This window comes from Coturnix japonica, chromosome 1 (assembly GCF_001577835.2).
Source record: "Coturnix japonica isolate 7356 chromosome 1, Coturnix japonica 2.1, whole genome shotgun sequence".
In the NCBI taxonomy this organism is placed as follows: domain Eukaryota; kingdom Metazoa; phylum Chordata; class Aves; order Galliformes; family Phasianidae; genus Coturnix; species Coturnix japonica.
The window spans coordinates 163,015,351-163,030,836 of record NC_029516.1 but is presented as its reverse complement, the minus strand read 5'-3'; the positions used below and the strand labels follow the sequence as shown (position 1 = coordinate 163,030,836).

Below are 15,486 nucleotides of genomic sequence, written 5' to 3'. Positions count from 1 at the left end.
ATAAGAAATAGAGCAGAGACATTGCATCCTAAAAATATGTCTTGTACATATGAACATTGGAATGAGAAAAATCTTTCCCTTAGATAATAGCATACGAAAGAGTGACATGAGGTATACATTAGAATTCACAGTTACATTTTGAAATGTCTCAAATCTTTTTCTTATACATACTAAGTATATGATAAATCAATTTTTTGTCAAAATAATCTTTTACTACTAAATAATTCATGATGAAATCTGCCACCCCTGAAACGGGCTGTTGTTAATCAGGTCTGTAGTCCTATAAAGAACAGCAGTATATTTCAGTTTGACACCTTCCATTATACCTTGCTAACAGGAGGTTGGTTCTTTACGTACCTTTATGCCTGCAATCCTATTTGAGTTCTGATGAAACAGTTTCATTTATACATATGTACCCACACACAGTCAGAAAATTAGAGATTTCGATATTAATGTTTGGTAGACTGGTAAATGAAACCAGTTTTAAACTCTTCTACATCAATACTTACTAACAGCACCCATTGCTAGCAATTAGTTATTTTGCATCATCACCATTAGAACTACATATTCAAAGCACTTATTCTTTAGAACTTCTATCATAAATTAGTTGTGTCTATACAGCAGCATCATTAAGGAAGCCATTTATCTTTTTGCTGTGGGCCTTGATGATCTTAGTTACCCAGATGAAGGTAATCAAGCCTTAGAGTTCCATATCAGGAAAAGGTGGATTCAAATGAGGTCTTACCTATCGCCCTCAGATTATCTTTGGTAAGAGTTTTCAGTTGTAAAATGTGTCTTAATCCTTTTTCCCCATTCCTTAACTACAGACTGTGCAATGCTTTGGTAGAGTTTTTTTGTGATGCAGCAGGTACCTTACTAATCACTTAGCTATTTTTCTTTCTTGTTGGCCTCCATCATCATGTCATAGAGCAGAAGCAGTCTTTCCAGATCTTAGCATTGCCCTTCACCAATGACCAGCAGATGACCACTGGCTAGTTTTGTTCATAGTTAACACAGTTCTCTTGTTAGCCTGAAACTTTCAAAGCCTTCACTACTGTCCCATACTTAACACCAGGAGACACCTGGTGAATTCCTTGTCAAAAAGCAAGTTGTTGTCACAGATCGATTGCAAGCTTAGTAGGTCTTTACTGCAACCTCATAGTAATGACCTAGTAAGTATAGGCTTTTCCTAGCAGTAGCAGTTTTAGTTTGGTAGGACCACTGTGTACAAAAATGCTATACTATATATTGTTTGCTGTGTTTACTATATTATATTTAAATTCAAAAACCACAGATATTATTTAAAACTTGTGCTCTGTGTGTATTACTTTTGTGGATGCAGGAGACCTTTGTTTAACTACAAAACTGTTCTCTCTGCTATAGATTAGAATCAGCCTTACTGGTTTATACAGTCTGTGGTTTGAGTGATCTCTGACCACTGACCATCCTTTGTTTTCCCCATCTGAGTTACCATATAGTTTGCATAGTTCAGAGAACTGAGCAGCTAGTTTCTTTCAGAAGTTTTGGTATGTGGATGTGAAAGTAGATATTCTTGGTGCACTGTACCTGAAAACTTCCTTAGATGTGAAAAGTGCTCTTTTTGATCTGTGTTGTAATAAGGGCTCAGTTTAGTCACCTTAAACAAAGCTTTGTTCACTGTATCAGAAATTATCAAATATTCATGGCCAGGCGGATATAACACAGTAGCTGCAGGAGACCTGTGATCTGCTGGGTAGGATGTAGAGGCGAAGTGAGAAATTTATTTGGTTTACTCTAGGTTCTGGAAGTGTATCATTTTTATGTAGCTGCAGACTATTGTTATCTTTTTTTCCTTTATCTGTTGGATACAGATATTAGTAAAGTAGAAGCAGATGGGATGGATGCTAACAAGATCTCCTGTATCTCTTACAGGAAGTATCTTCCTGTCAAATGTACTTTCTGTCAGTGGTAGTTGGACATAATGGTTAACTGTTTCAAACTGTCTGAAACTCAGGAAGTATAGATCAATATAGATCTATAACCTACTACAGATCTTAACTGATTCTAGTTAACATAATTTTAAAGCTGTTTTTAAAATCACTCGTTTTTTATTCCAAAGGCAGAAGTGCAACATAGGCTCATTATAGAGCCTCATATGTAGAGAAGGATTAACTGTGTTTTTTAAACATTTTAAACATTAAACATTTTAAACATTCTGAGTATGTAAATCAAGGATTAAGTCAAGAAAGATTAACTTACAAGTGTCATGAAAATAGTTATTCAGCATCTAAGCGCTGATGATTCTGAAGCATGAGAAAATTTACAGCTTTACTTAGATGCAACGTATATAATTTCTACTGAAATCATTTATCATAATATTTAAATGTGCATTTATGTTTGTCAGTACTTTGTTAATACTGTGAAATGAAATGTTAATACTCCCATGCTCTCTCCTGCCATAACAGCATAGATCAGGATGTAATTGTTGCATAGTTGTGTATGGCACTGTCCAAAATAATGCGGGCATTGCTCATCATATGATAGTTTTCAGGGAAGTGCAAACATTCCAGGCTGCAACTGGGGCTGCATGAGTGTTCTGTCACGTCTAGATCTTGGTCTGCTGCAAACAGGGACAAGAGTAAGGGCTGTATTTTGTTTGCAGGATGGATGCATTTTTTGCCTCGCTTCAGGGAAACTCTTTAATATCTTTATGAAAGTTGAAAGATCCACTCGTACTAAAAATTCCGAAACTGTTTCAAAGCAGACTTTGCAGAATGTAAGATCATAAGCTGTCATAGCTGCCAAAACCATGTGCTCCATCTTCTGTTGTATTTGTGAACTGAAGGTTAACTAATTGTTTTTATAATGTTACATAATGCTGCAAGACAATTTGGTTGTTGCTCCTTCATCTAAAAGATAGAAACCTCAGCTTTTAGAGAAGAGTATTACTTTTATAACCAAGGAAAATCAATGAAACAGGAATAGACGATCATTCTTTCATGTATCTTCAGCAAACAAATAATTGTAGAATGCACAGTAAAGCTTTATATCTAAAAAAAAAAAACACAAAAAAAACCAAAAACTAGCCAGAGAAACAGGAGGGCAGAATAAGTACATCAAAAGATCCATTGAAAATTCTAAAAAAACACCACAAATGAAACTGAATTTAGAATCAAATGCAGAACCGATCAAATACAGGAAGTATATTTTTCTTACAGCTGTTACATTTCTGAGGGTATGGCTTTCAGAACATACTGGAGTTTGAAAAAGCTGAGTTTCAGAAGATTGTGCAGGAAAGCTTAGAGCAGGTTAGGTGAGACTGTGAAAAAATCTTACATTGTACAGGGATAGGAACATGTACAGAATGAAAATAGGGAAAAAGATCAAAGTCTCAAAATACATCTAATGTAATATTGTTAGTACAATATAGTATTTAATGGTAAAGATTAGAACCTATCTTCAAATTTCTTATGATTAGGAAAGAGCACTCAGTGCTTCAGAAGTTTTTCATCTTAATTTCCAAGCAGGTCATGAGAATATTTTTAAAGCTGATGTGAGTTATATACATAATAGATTTTAAGGGAATGTAATATAACATTAAACGTATAAGCTGATATTGGCATTCACATTTAATTTTGCTATAAAAGTGACAGATTGGTTCCTTTAACAAATTCCCAGGAGAAGGCATTAAAGTGTTATGAAATGGATATGTGGTTCATAGGAGATGGTTACATAATGGACAGCATGGAGGAATGTGGAGGCCTCCTACTTCAGTAAGTTTGTCATGAATGGAGATAGGATATGTAAAAGACTGAGCAAAACAATGTATTTTTTTCTATCCTTTTTTACAATTAAATACTCCAGCAAGATATGATCAACTGGTCTGTGCTGCAGAACCAAGAAGCAATTTATATCAAATATGATCTGGAGCACATTATGTTTTCTGTATTCAAAGAACTATGATAAGAAAAAGAGATGTATAGAATAGCATATATACAGTCATACAGTACTTTATTTTAGGCATATATCTTGTACTTAAGAGATACAGTGATCCTGATAGCCAATTTTGGGATGAAGTGTATGAATTCTCTGCTTTGTCTGTCATAATTTATGAAATAAGTGTGTAGTCTTATCAGAGCAAAGGCTATATCTGTAACATAGTGCACATTGACCAATGCAGTCTTGTTATGCAAAATACACTACTGATTATTATATTGGCATATTAACATAAATAACACTAGCGGTCACTTAGATAAATAATTGTAAGGAATCCCAGTGCTTTTAAAGTAATAAAGTGAAGAGAGTTGTCTGAGAAGGTTGGTGCCTTTACTGAACATCACAGAGATAACAGTGAAAGTGTTGTAGTTTTGATTCAGTCTCCAAAATAACAGGATGTCTGAACTACTTCACAGATACCAAGGTCTTTTGAGGAATCACAAATAAAAGAAAGAATACTTGTTATAACATCATAATTTCCCTGTTTATTAACTGGTTGTCACATGTACTATTTTAGAATTCTAACCTGATTCATCAGAAGGTGACTCCTCCTGTGGAGCGACAAGGATCTCCAATCTTATCGTTCATTACTCTTGAGCAATTTAGTGCTATTCGCCTTGTGCAAAGTGTCCATCAGTCACTTGCTTCTTTAAGTAAAGTCATTAGAGGTACCTCATTACTGAGTCCTGAAGTACAAAGGCTGGCAAGTGCTCTGATAAATCAGAAGGTAAGTAATATTTCATAAATTTATATTAAAAGCAATGAAAATAAAAACTCGATGATATTCTGGTACATATATTTATGTCACCACTTATTCTAAGCTTTTTTTATTAACAGTTACTCTAAAATGCATTAGTGAGTTCCTGAGGTTCCTAAACATTCAAGGACCTTTTAGGTGGTGATTAAACTTAAGAGTTCAAAATGGATTCTCAGATGTATCATGAAGGTTCAATACTGTTCAAAGGTCTTGAGTAGAGCAGGTTATTTCTCTCCTTTAACAAATGGATGTTTATGTTACAAACAACTATTTTTAAGCAATCATGAACAACTTCCAGTATTAAAACAAAGCCTTTTTACATCTTGGAGTTTAGGCACATTTGTGCAGCTCTTATGGTTAACAAATTGCTGCTGAATAAGCTGCATGTGGTTTGGAGAGAAGTAAATTCATTATCTGGAAACCTTCCAGATGGCCTTCAGTTTTCAGCATGCTTTTTTGATGTTAGGAAGAAAGGATTATCTGTTGAAAAAGCCTCTAGTTAGCTGTATGTATAAAGGTTGCATAAATGTATGCGTTATCTATATAAATATTTAATTTACTAATATTTATGATCTTTAATAACTAACAGAAATATTATTTTTGTAGTGTGAAACCCGGAAAAGTGTTACTTTGTAGGTTTGCAGAAGGTTCTGAGTATATTATACTTTCATTAAGCTTTATCTTATGGACAAATTTGATAAGATTAGAAGTTGTTTAATAGCATTTCCATTCCAAATATGAAATCATTCTATATAAGTCAAATATATTAGCCACTAAAACATGTAAATCTGTCCCCATTCTCCATTTTTAGATTTTTTGTAAACCTTAAGTTTTACTGTAGTCATAATCTCAGTTTGCATTCTGTAGTTATTCATCATGGATTACTGCCATACCACACTAGACATGTACCTACCAGATCAACCTATCATATTGCCCTATATCCCTGATTTATGAGAAAAGTAACTGAAATTGATACATCTGCTTTATCCATGTTTTCTGGCATCAAACTGGGATTGTTTATAAACTATTAAAATTAATGTGTGCAAATTGCCACACTCTGTCAGTAACAGCTTCATAATTGGATTCCAAAGATAGTCAAACATTCATGTGAAACTCAGTGTTTGTATCCACCTGTAGCAATTTATCAATTGTCTTGATGATAATGTGCAGATACTGAGACTCTGCAATGAAAAGTAATTCCCAAATATTTGGTTTATCTGCATGTGTTGAACAGCTCCTATTTCAAATCATGTTATTTATTGATCTGCCGCATTTGTAAATAAAACGAAAATTAAATTGTTTGTCTTTTTAGATTAACAAAGGCGCATTTGTGAGCAAAATTGCAATACAATTAGGATAAATGTGCATTTTTATCTAGCAGTCTCATTGTCTTTTTAAACATATTTTGCATGGTTGAAACTGCTGCTGAAGTACAAGTCATAGTAAATGCAAAGGATACATGCAAATGCAAATGTAATGTGTAATGGCTATTTTTTACTATTTATAGTTAAATTTCTTCTCATTGAGCAAGAGTTTGGGTTCCTTGTGTGCTTGAGCTGCACCCTTAAATTGGAAGCAGCAGGAGCTATGAAGCCAGTCACTGTCACAAAAATGAACTGAACCATTCTGTGCATTTTTATCACTCCCAAGCATCAGTTCAGTGCTTCCTGATCTGCTGAATGAAGTATTTCTGGCATTTCATATGCGTACTTAACCATTTACCTTGACACAGATCACTTTATTGGATTGCAACCATAAAGCAATCTTTTCAGCAGCTCTCCAGAGAGACTAATAGCAGTCTCTTGTAACCACAGCAGCAAGATCTCTGCATATTTGTCATCTAAAGTGATTCGCTTAATGCTTTTTCTCTACACTGCTTTTGTTTATTTTAATGTTGTTGTGAATTAGATAATAAAGGAGCATTTAAAAAGAAACATGTTTAGAAAGAACAAATATTTTATTTCTTTTAAAATTAAAGCAGAAGCTGCTAGAATACAAACAGAAATGTGAAAATAAATGTATGTTTATTCTATTCAAAAATTATGCAGTAAAGCATGCAGCTTTATACAAAGTGTAAGTATATAAACTACTTTATATACTTCTTCTATAGATATCTTACTGAATTCGTCCTGCAGAATTTGTGTTCAAAGATCTAAAATCTTTTTTATCTATAAAGTAGAGATGACAGATACTTTGAAAGATACCATTTTGTAAGAAGTTCTGTGATCAAAATGTGAAAATCTGTTTAATGCATATGCAGTTAGATCAGGAACTTCAATGAAAACGCACCTGCAAATGTTAAACAGTGTAAACTGAGATATTCAACTCTAATACTAAATGTATGTAGTATTATGCAGCGTTTACCAGGTAATGTTTTACGTCAATTCTTTCTAAAGTTTTTGTGGAACCTGCTGATGTTTCTTGATTGAATAGTAGAGGTTCTTGCAAGTTCTCCATCTATATGATTACCATAAAGAATTTACAAAACTTAGACCTTCCTATTAGTAGTTATATGCTTTCACCATTATATTACTTGTACTGCCTTCTTTTGTAGAAATATTTTACTTGCAGGTTATTTCACTTCATTCAGGTTACTAGATTAAAATGAAGTTGTTTATAAAATAGTTTCAGTAAGTATTCCTTTTTTTCAGTGTCCCCTCACATGGCAAAGCAAGTGGGAAGGTCCAGAAGATCCTTTACATTATATTAGAAGTCTTGTAGCTCGAGCACTTGCCATACAGGTAATTTTAAAGAGTCATTTAACGCAATATTTTGGTATTTTGAAACAGAAATCATTTATTTTTGACAGTCGTGCCTGGTGGTGTATGACATGTATTTCTGTGAACGTTTGTGTTGACTTATATTCGGAAAGGAGATTTGAGGGGAACATGATTTCTAGTCATTAGTTTTTCTAGAGAAACTACCCAATGGAAGATTCTGAAGTATTCATAAGATTCTTGTTATGCAAATCGTTTATTTTGGTTAGTACTTAATTTTACTTAATTCTTTCCTGCAGAAGTTCAAACTATGTTCAAACTATGAACAAGTCTGAAAATATGAAATCTGAAAAAGCAAGTGATGATGCATATTCAGATGTTATTTGGTCATATTACTAGGGTTGGACTTCGTTCCCTGGGTCTTTTCACTGATAATTACAGTCATTAATAAAGAGCGTAACTTACAGCTTACTCTGACTGTGTGTCAGCTGTGCTGGTGACTTGTAGCGTTTATTTGGTTGTATGAATTTCCTTACTTCTGTGTTTTTCTTAAATAAGAACTTAAGATTTGAGTACAAGCCTCCTTATTGGGTACACCTGCTATACAAAGTGGAAATACTGTAACAGATGAAATTACTGTTAAGTAATATATGGTTTTTAACTTAGCATATTCAAATAACTTTTATTTCCGTATATTTCTCCAGCTAACTATTGACAAATGTACTGTCACCGTGATTGTAATCTTCTTCTTCATTGTTCAAACTGCTGACAGTGTTGTGCATTTGATTTATGATTAAATTGTTTACAATGTAGAAAAAAAATTACTGTCCAAGAGGGACGGCTTATTAAAGCAGAGCTTTGCAGTAGAAATTTAACTGTGTTCATAAGTTGTAACTTATGTGTTGCTTTTATTTTATTTTTTTTTTTTGCTGTCAGCAAAAACAGAAATCTGTCACAGATGACTGGATAATAATTATTACCTTTTTGATATAATTTTATGATGTGAAATATACTGTTTTGTTCAAAGAAATTCTTGATCAGGCTGTTCTGCTTCTCATGGTGTTCTGGTCAGATCTCAACTGAAACAAATCTTCTGCTTTTATTTTACTAGGAATTTTACCAGAAAACATGCATTATTTCTTATTATGCACTTAAGTTGAATCCTCTTTTTTCCTTAAATGTGATTCCAATTTATTTTTACTTTTATTACACAAAGATTTTGATTTGCCTTAATCATTTTTTAATTAGTTTTCATTTTCCTCTGACTTTTCATTATTATTTTATAAATGTATTTTATCATTCATTAAATATATCTTTGGTTTCTCAGGAATTTAATGAAGGCAAATAGATATTCTCATCATTCTGAAAATTACCTTGAAATTTATATTACAGTGAAGGCCCTATGATCTTTTGATCGGTTTAGTTTTATATGAACTCTGTCGTGTTTTCCGTGGTTAATTGCACCTCCCTCTGTTTCCAAAACTGTAAGGTAATGACTCCTACCTTCACCATCTGGGAAACTTTGGTTTAGGTACCTCAAGAGGAAAAAAAATAATACATTGAAACTTGAAAGAGGTAAAGAAAGATTGCTTCTACTAAGGATGCAGTAGGCCTGTACTTAGGCTATTAGTTAAAGGCTGCCTTTTCAAAATGTTTACTGCCAGTGTAGAAAATGAAAGCAACCTCTTTGTGACAGGAATTGAATGGTATTATATTAAAATCTGGGACAGTGTATGGAGAGGCTTCCTAGAAAGCCTTAATTTATTTAGAAAAAAGAAAAAAAAAAGAGATTAAAGTGAACATGTTGGAGGCTTTATTGAAACTCAGTCTGATATAGAGATTCCCTGTGGAAGATCTTTTGAAATCATCATTTGTAGTATTTGATACTGTTGGATCCATTGCTTTCTTTCAAATCTTACAAAAACATTAGGAACCTAGTATTTACTAAACAGCTAAATTACGATTAAAATGTGTACTGTCCCCATATCTTGCAAATTACCAGTTGGTCTTTGTGTAGATATTACAGCCATAAGCTAAAATGCATGGAATGAGATTCTTCAGTTAACAGCGTTTTTTTGGTTGTATTTCAGTGTCTTACCCATCTATTTTTTCTTGTGATTTGCTATCTCAGACATTTCTATAGCACAGTTTTACACTGTTCACAGTGGTGGCATGTGGGCTGGGCTGATAATATTCTTGTTCATTATGTATACTAGTCTTGCATTTCAGTTCCGGATGACTTAGATTTCTGTGTGACCTAATGAAAAAAATGAGAGAAAAACGTGGGCCTGTTTGAACAACTGTTGCCATAACAGCAAAGCAAAAGTAAGAGAAGGCAAAGCAAGGAAACGCTGCTTCAAAAATGAAAACCTATGGCTGAACAGCAATTCATTGCACACAAACATTATTTCTCTTAAAACTCTGTATTGTGAGGAGAGACCATGTCTTTAAAAATGTCACTGAGCTGGAGCCCTAGCAGTGGTCCTGGATGTTTCTAGGGATAGAAGAATCCTTTAAGCATTTGCTCAAGAAGCCTTTATCCAGTGGACTGAAGGATGTAGGGGATTCCTCCCCACCTGAGCCTGCTGAGATTACAGGCTGGTGTTTGTCTCCATTTTCCATGTCCTGCAGAGCTAAGGCTGAATCCCAGAAGAAGCAGCAGACACATTCCACACAGACATGCAGACTGACAGAGTGAAGTACCTTCACAGGCAACTACATAAGCACTGGCAGCATGAATAACCCTATCATGTTGCTTTGGTTTGCTGCTCAAGGAAAACAATCTCCACGATTCTCTGATTTTTGATCTCTCTACTGTCTGGTTTCCAGTCCCTCAGCCTGCAGCACACAGCCCAGACCTCTGGCTGGTATGGCATGAGGTTTCTTAGTGGATTCCCTCTCCCCATTCCCCCCAGACAGGGAACACGTGTGCACAGAAGGTAAGTAAAGATTAAAGGACAGGACAGACTCTGCTGATGCCATTCTTACTCATCACTGATCTATTCTGAATCCCCCCTTTTCCCACCCTTTGGTACTACCCCATAAATATCCTGTTATATTCACCCACTCTGGCACACCATGAAAAGTCTTGTACCCCTTAAAATATCCCACCTTGCTTGCACAGCTTTCCAGTTTCTTTTGATAGATTGCTGTAGTGGATTTTGGAGCATGAGCAAAAACAGCTTGATATGTCTTCCATGGTCTCAAGAGTAGCTGATGTCTCTATTTGGACAGGTGTCGTCCAGGTATGTGGACAGCACAGAATAACTCAGATTTAGTGTTCTAATTAAACACAAGGAAATTTAGATGTTTTCTTTCTCTCGTGGAGCAGGCAAACTTGAAGATTTAATAGATCTTTCTGCTGTGTCTCCATTTAATCACTTATTCACTTAAATTAAGTAGTGGCTGTATAGAACAGTAGTAACTTGAAAAGACACACTATCCAAATAGGAGTTCTGAAGGCTATGTTGTAAAATAAAAATATCATACTATTGCAGGTCACTGTCTTCTGTCCACTGAAATACAGTCTGTTTTCCACGGAAGCTAAAGCAGAAGGTGATGCTTTTTTATGTTCAGAAGATTCATGTCCTTTTGTGACTTATCAGGACACGGTGTTCACATGGTGGGGCCTGAGTTGGAAGGATTCCTTAAGTTGTTGAGTTGTTTTGTTGTTTCTCTCTCCATTTTTTTTTTTCTTTAAGCACAAGCTGAAGACTTTACATTCCAAAGATATTGAAATCATTATTCTTTGAATGCAATGAGACTTACAGACTCCAATGAGCTTCCACGACAAGTCTGCAAGCTCTGCATTTTTAGGTGGTAGTAATGTCAGCGTAGAGGGATTATCCCTCGTTTGGGAAAATAATTGGTTTTATGTGTGGGAAAACAGGTTTTAAGATGCAGCACTGCGAAAGGAAAGTTAGCTTTACTTGCATTTGGTTTGGTTTCACTGTGAATTATTGAAGCTCAATTCCAATGAAATTTAGATCCTCTGTTATGGGAGGCATCCACAGGTTATGGGTTTTTCTGTAAACTTCAGCCTTAAATCTTTTGAAATGTAATCTATTTCAACAGAAGTCAACTCCTGTTGATTACATTCTCAATTCTAAGCATGTTTTATGAGTATAGGTATTTTTTTCATTATTAAATGCTACCTTGTAAGCAGAAGTTTGAAGAGCATCCTTCATCATACCACTAAGCAGCTGATGTTCTATATGATTGTAGAAAATTGATAGCAGAAGGCAATCACTCATAAAGACTTGTGTGGTTCATAAAAAAGAAACAAGTCTTTACAGTGCATATTCTAAAATACTAAAGAAAGTGATCATTTTTCTTAAAAAGTTCAATTTGTTAATTTGTTGTTGCTTTTTTTTAAGCAGATTTATTTATTTTTTAATGTCTGGATGCAAGTTACTCCCTGTGTACTCCATAACTGAGAGGAAACTGGGTCATATGTTTAGTGTGTGTATGATTTAATGCTGTGGTTTTACACCTTATTAAATCTAATAAAATAAATATCATTCATTGATCTTTAAGATTCAAGATGCATTTTCAGAATGCAGAGAGAAAGATGAGCAGATACAGTGGTAAATATAAATGAACTGTATATATTTAAATTTTTAAAACGTATAATGTGTATTGCCTAATTTTAAAGAACTCATTTTTCATTCTGTCTTTATCATGGAATGAAACTGTGCAGCAAAAGATAAAGCAGAGGGTAAAATGGATAGTCTAGTCTGAATTTTTAATTTAAAAGCTTTATGTATTTTTCAAATGTCAAATCTGTTCTAATGAATATATACTGGATTTGTACCACTTCATCGTAGTATCTCTCTCACATAAATGTTCAATATTTAATGCTAATATGTCTAGTTATGCACCCTGAAAGTTTGAAATTTTGCCTGTGTTTCTTTGTGTCGCTTAGTAAGATCAGCCAAGAGAGAACATGCACATGCTGCAAAAATTCCCCACTGAATTAAAAGGAGAAATTAAATGGTGGTGAAAATGGTCAGGCACCAGACAAATGTGTATTCCTTAGGAAAGTCTGAGATATTTTCCCTATGTTGTTCCATCTGTCTATCCAGGATACTTCCTGAGGACAGGCTTGAATGTGGCATCATGCCGTTAGATCACCAAGATTGGAAAAGACCTCTGAGGTCATCCAGTGCAACTGTCCACTTACCACAGATATTTCCTGGCTAAACTATGTCTCTTAGAACAACAGCTAAATGTTTCCTGTCCATTTCCTCTGCACAGTCTGGTAGCCACACTGCCCCAAGTCTGCAGCATTGCCTGGGGTTGTGGCCAAAGTGCAGGACCCAGCACTTGATCTTGTTGAACTTCATCCCATTGGCCTCAGCCCAACCTGTCCACAGTCCTCTGTAGGGCCTTCCTACCCCCAGGCGGATTGCTGCTTCCTTCCAACTTGGTGTCATCTGTGAACTTAATGAGAGTGCACTCAATGCCCTCACCCAGGTCATCAATAAAGATACTGAACAGGACAGAGCTCAATAGCAGCCCCTAGGGAACAGCATTCCTAATGGATCACCAGCTGGATGTAGCTCCATTCACCATCACTCTCTGGGCCTGGTCATCCAGTTAGTTCTTTACCCAGAAAAATTGTATCTTACTCTGTTTGTGGGAAAATATTAACATCTGAGTAAGGGCGGGAAAGTACAGTCCTTTTTGTGAGCCATCTTCATCCAGTCCACAGTAAGACTAACAGATGTTTTATGATCCCTGGACTCTAGTAACATCCAGCTTAAAAAGACTAAAGAGTTTTCTAGGACAAGATAGAAGTATGCCACGGGGTTTGGCCCACAGATGAAACAATATCAGAATCTCTTGTTCAGCCAGCAGACTCAATGATGAGCTGTTTCATCAGGATGTCACCAAAAAAAATTCCCTTGCAGGCTTTAACAAAGGTTTTGTATGCTACAAAAAGCTACACTTGAGTTATCTTTAATCTGAATGCTTTACCGTGTAGAAACAAGCATTTAATCATATCAGTTCATTACACCAATTAAAAAAAAGAATCTTGATTCTGTGTCTACACAAGGCTATTCTTGGTTGAACAAATTTTTAGATAGTCTGAGCAGTTCTGCTCTGCCCAGTGCTGAGTAAGTAGCATTAGCATGAGTCAGCGTGGTGTGTTCCTGGATGCTGTGTTCCAGGACAGGACCAGGCAGTCATATATTTGCTTTGTTCCAGTGAGGCTGCATCAGCCAGAGTTTGTTCTGTGATCTCTTTTTTCCTTGTAGAAAAGTAGAGTTTTTTGTTTTCTTTTTGGCTGTCATGATTTTTGGGATGTGTACCCCATACAGTTAAGCAGTTTCTGATTAGATTGCTATAGTATGTTTGAGAAGCTGCGTACATACATGAGAGTTAGTATGAGGCTTAATAGTTGCTGATAGACAAGAGTTCTGTTAAGCAGGCATGGTTAAGAAATTTTCTTTGAATTTTGGCAGTCTCAAAAGAGGATGTTAGCAGAAAACTGCTAAACAGATTAAAGAAACCAAATCCAACAGGTTTTGACTGATGAATGCAGCACAAGCGGTCATTATCTCTGAAGAGGAATAAGGAGTGTGAGAGATATGCTTAATTGGAAATCTGTATCTTGTGAGATGTTCACCAGAGAAAATAAACCAAGGTAAAGGAAGCAGTTCTCTGTTGGCTCCCTTTACCACAATACAGCATTCAGGGTGGTACAACAGTAAACTGTTTCATCATTAATCGTGCCTGGAATTCTGAGTGTTCTTTACCCTTGTTCAGCCATGCTGGCTTTATCACAGCTGCATCCCTGCTCCAGAGGTCCACAAAGGAATTGAAACTCACTTTGTCCAAGGATTAGGGTCAGCAGTTTTGTCTGTGACCTGTAAGTAAATATTATACCATTATTTTCTGTGCCCTGCGACTTCTTATCAGTGGAAGTTGGAAGTGGGACCATAATCTATGTTTGCCTCGATTGTCGAGAAAATATCTGAAAGTAGATATTTTTGACATATGTTAATCATAAGCTTATTAAAATTTTGTTATGACTCTTACTTAGTCATCATTTTGATATCCTTATTAAATATAGGAACCAGCAACTTAGAAAAGTTCAGTTACCGTTTTGATAAAACTGAATGCAGTAACGAGAATGAAATCACATTTGTTAATGCTTCCCTCAGCTGCGCCTTAGTGCACAACTGCTTCTGGCACATTGTTAGCTGGCATGTTGATGCTAATAGACTCAGAATTTGTATGCTCTAACAACGTGGCATTGCATTAACATTCAGACTCCCCAACAAATACAGAACTTCTGAGGCATATCAAACTGAAATGAAAAAGTAGTATTGTATTGAAAGTACTGAACAGCAGTTTTGGTTTGTATATTCTAAAATAACAGAATGAAATGCAAAACCAAAAATAAACTAAGACTCTAAATACCTTTGTCATTTATCACTTAAAATATAGTGTGTGCTGCCATCATACCACATATCTGAAATATGGTTGTATTCATGTGTTCGTTTTATGTAGAGTATCTATAATAGCTCAAGAGTTAAACATCAGAAAAAATTACCCAGAGGGAGCCAGTTGCCTTATGACAGTCACTTGTGGGGGACCACACTCAGTGCCATCATGAATACCTCTATCATTTCCTTGCGGTGTAACACAGTTACTTCAGCTGATGTTTTCCGCCAGGTACCACAGCCTGAGAGTACCCCTGTGCTGGTCAACTGAATGCTTCCTCTCCTATCACTCTCCTATCAGTGTTTGTTACTTGCTGCTCAGACTTTTCTATTGTCTTGCTTTTTTTTTTTTTTTTTTGTTTAGTAACTTTGAATGCCTCTGAAACAAGTGTAAAGACAGAACTGTGCTACATATGTTTTCAGGCAATGCATATTCGTATAATACTGAATACAATTTTATGCCCAGGCACAAAAGTGAAACAATTTCTGTAGTGATTTAAATGATTTGCTCTTTCAATAAAAGATTTCTTCTGGGATTGCAGCAAGGGGAAAACATTATAGAAGAGAATATAATCAGGATGAATTA

The 15,486-nt window shown here is 35.3% G+C and overlaps 1 protein-coding gene across 2 annotated transcripts in view; it reads left to right on the top strand.

Annotated features, from left to right (window-relative positions):
* The window catches only part of DYNC2H1 (dynein cytoplasmic 2 heavy chain 1), a 120,354-nt gene that overhangs the window by 93,043 nt on the left and 11,825 nt on the right, over nt 1-15,486 (top strand). For both annotated transcript variants that reach the window (XM_015852271.2, XM_015852270.2), the window contains exons 84-85: nt 4,493-4,702; nt 7,384-7,473. In XM_015852271.2, the coding sequence (XP_015707757.1) occupies nt 4,493-4,702; nt 7,384-7,473 (300 nt within the window). The remainder of the gene's footprint in view (nt 1-4,492; nt 4,703-7,383; nt 7,474-15,486) is intronic.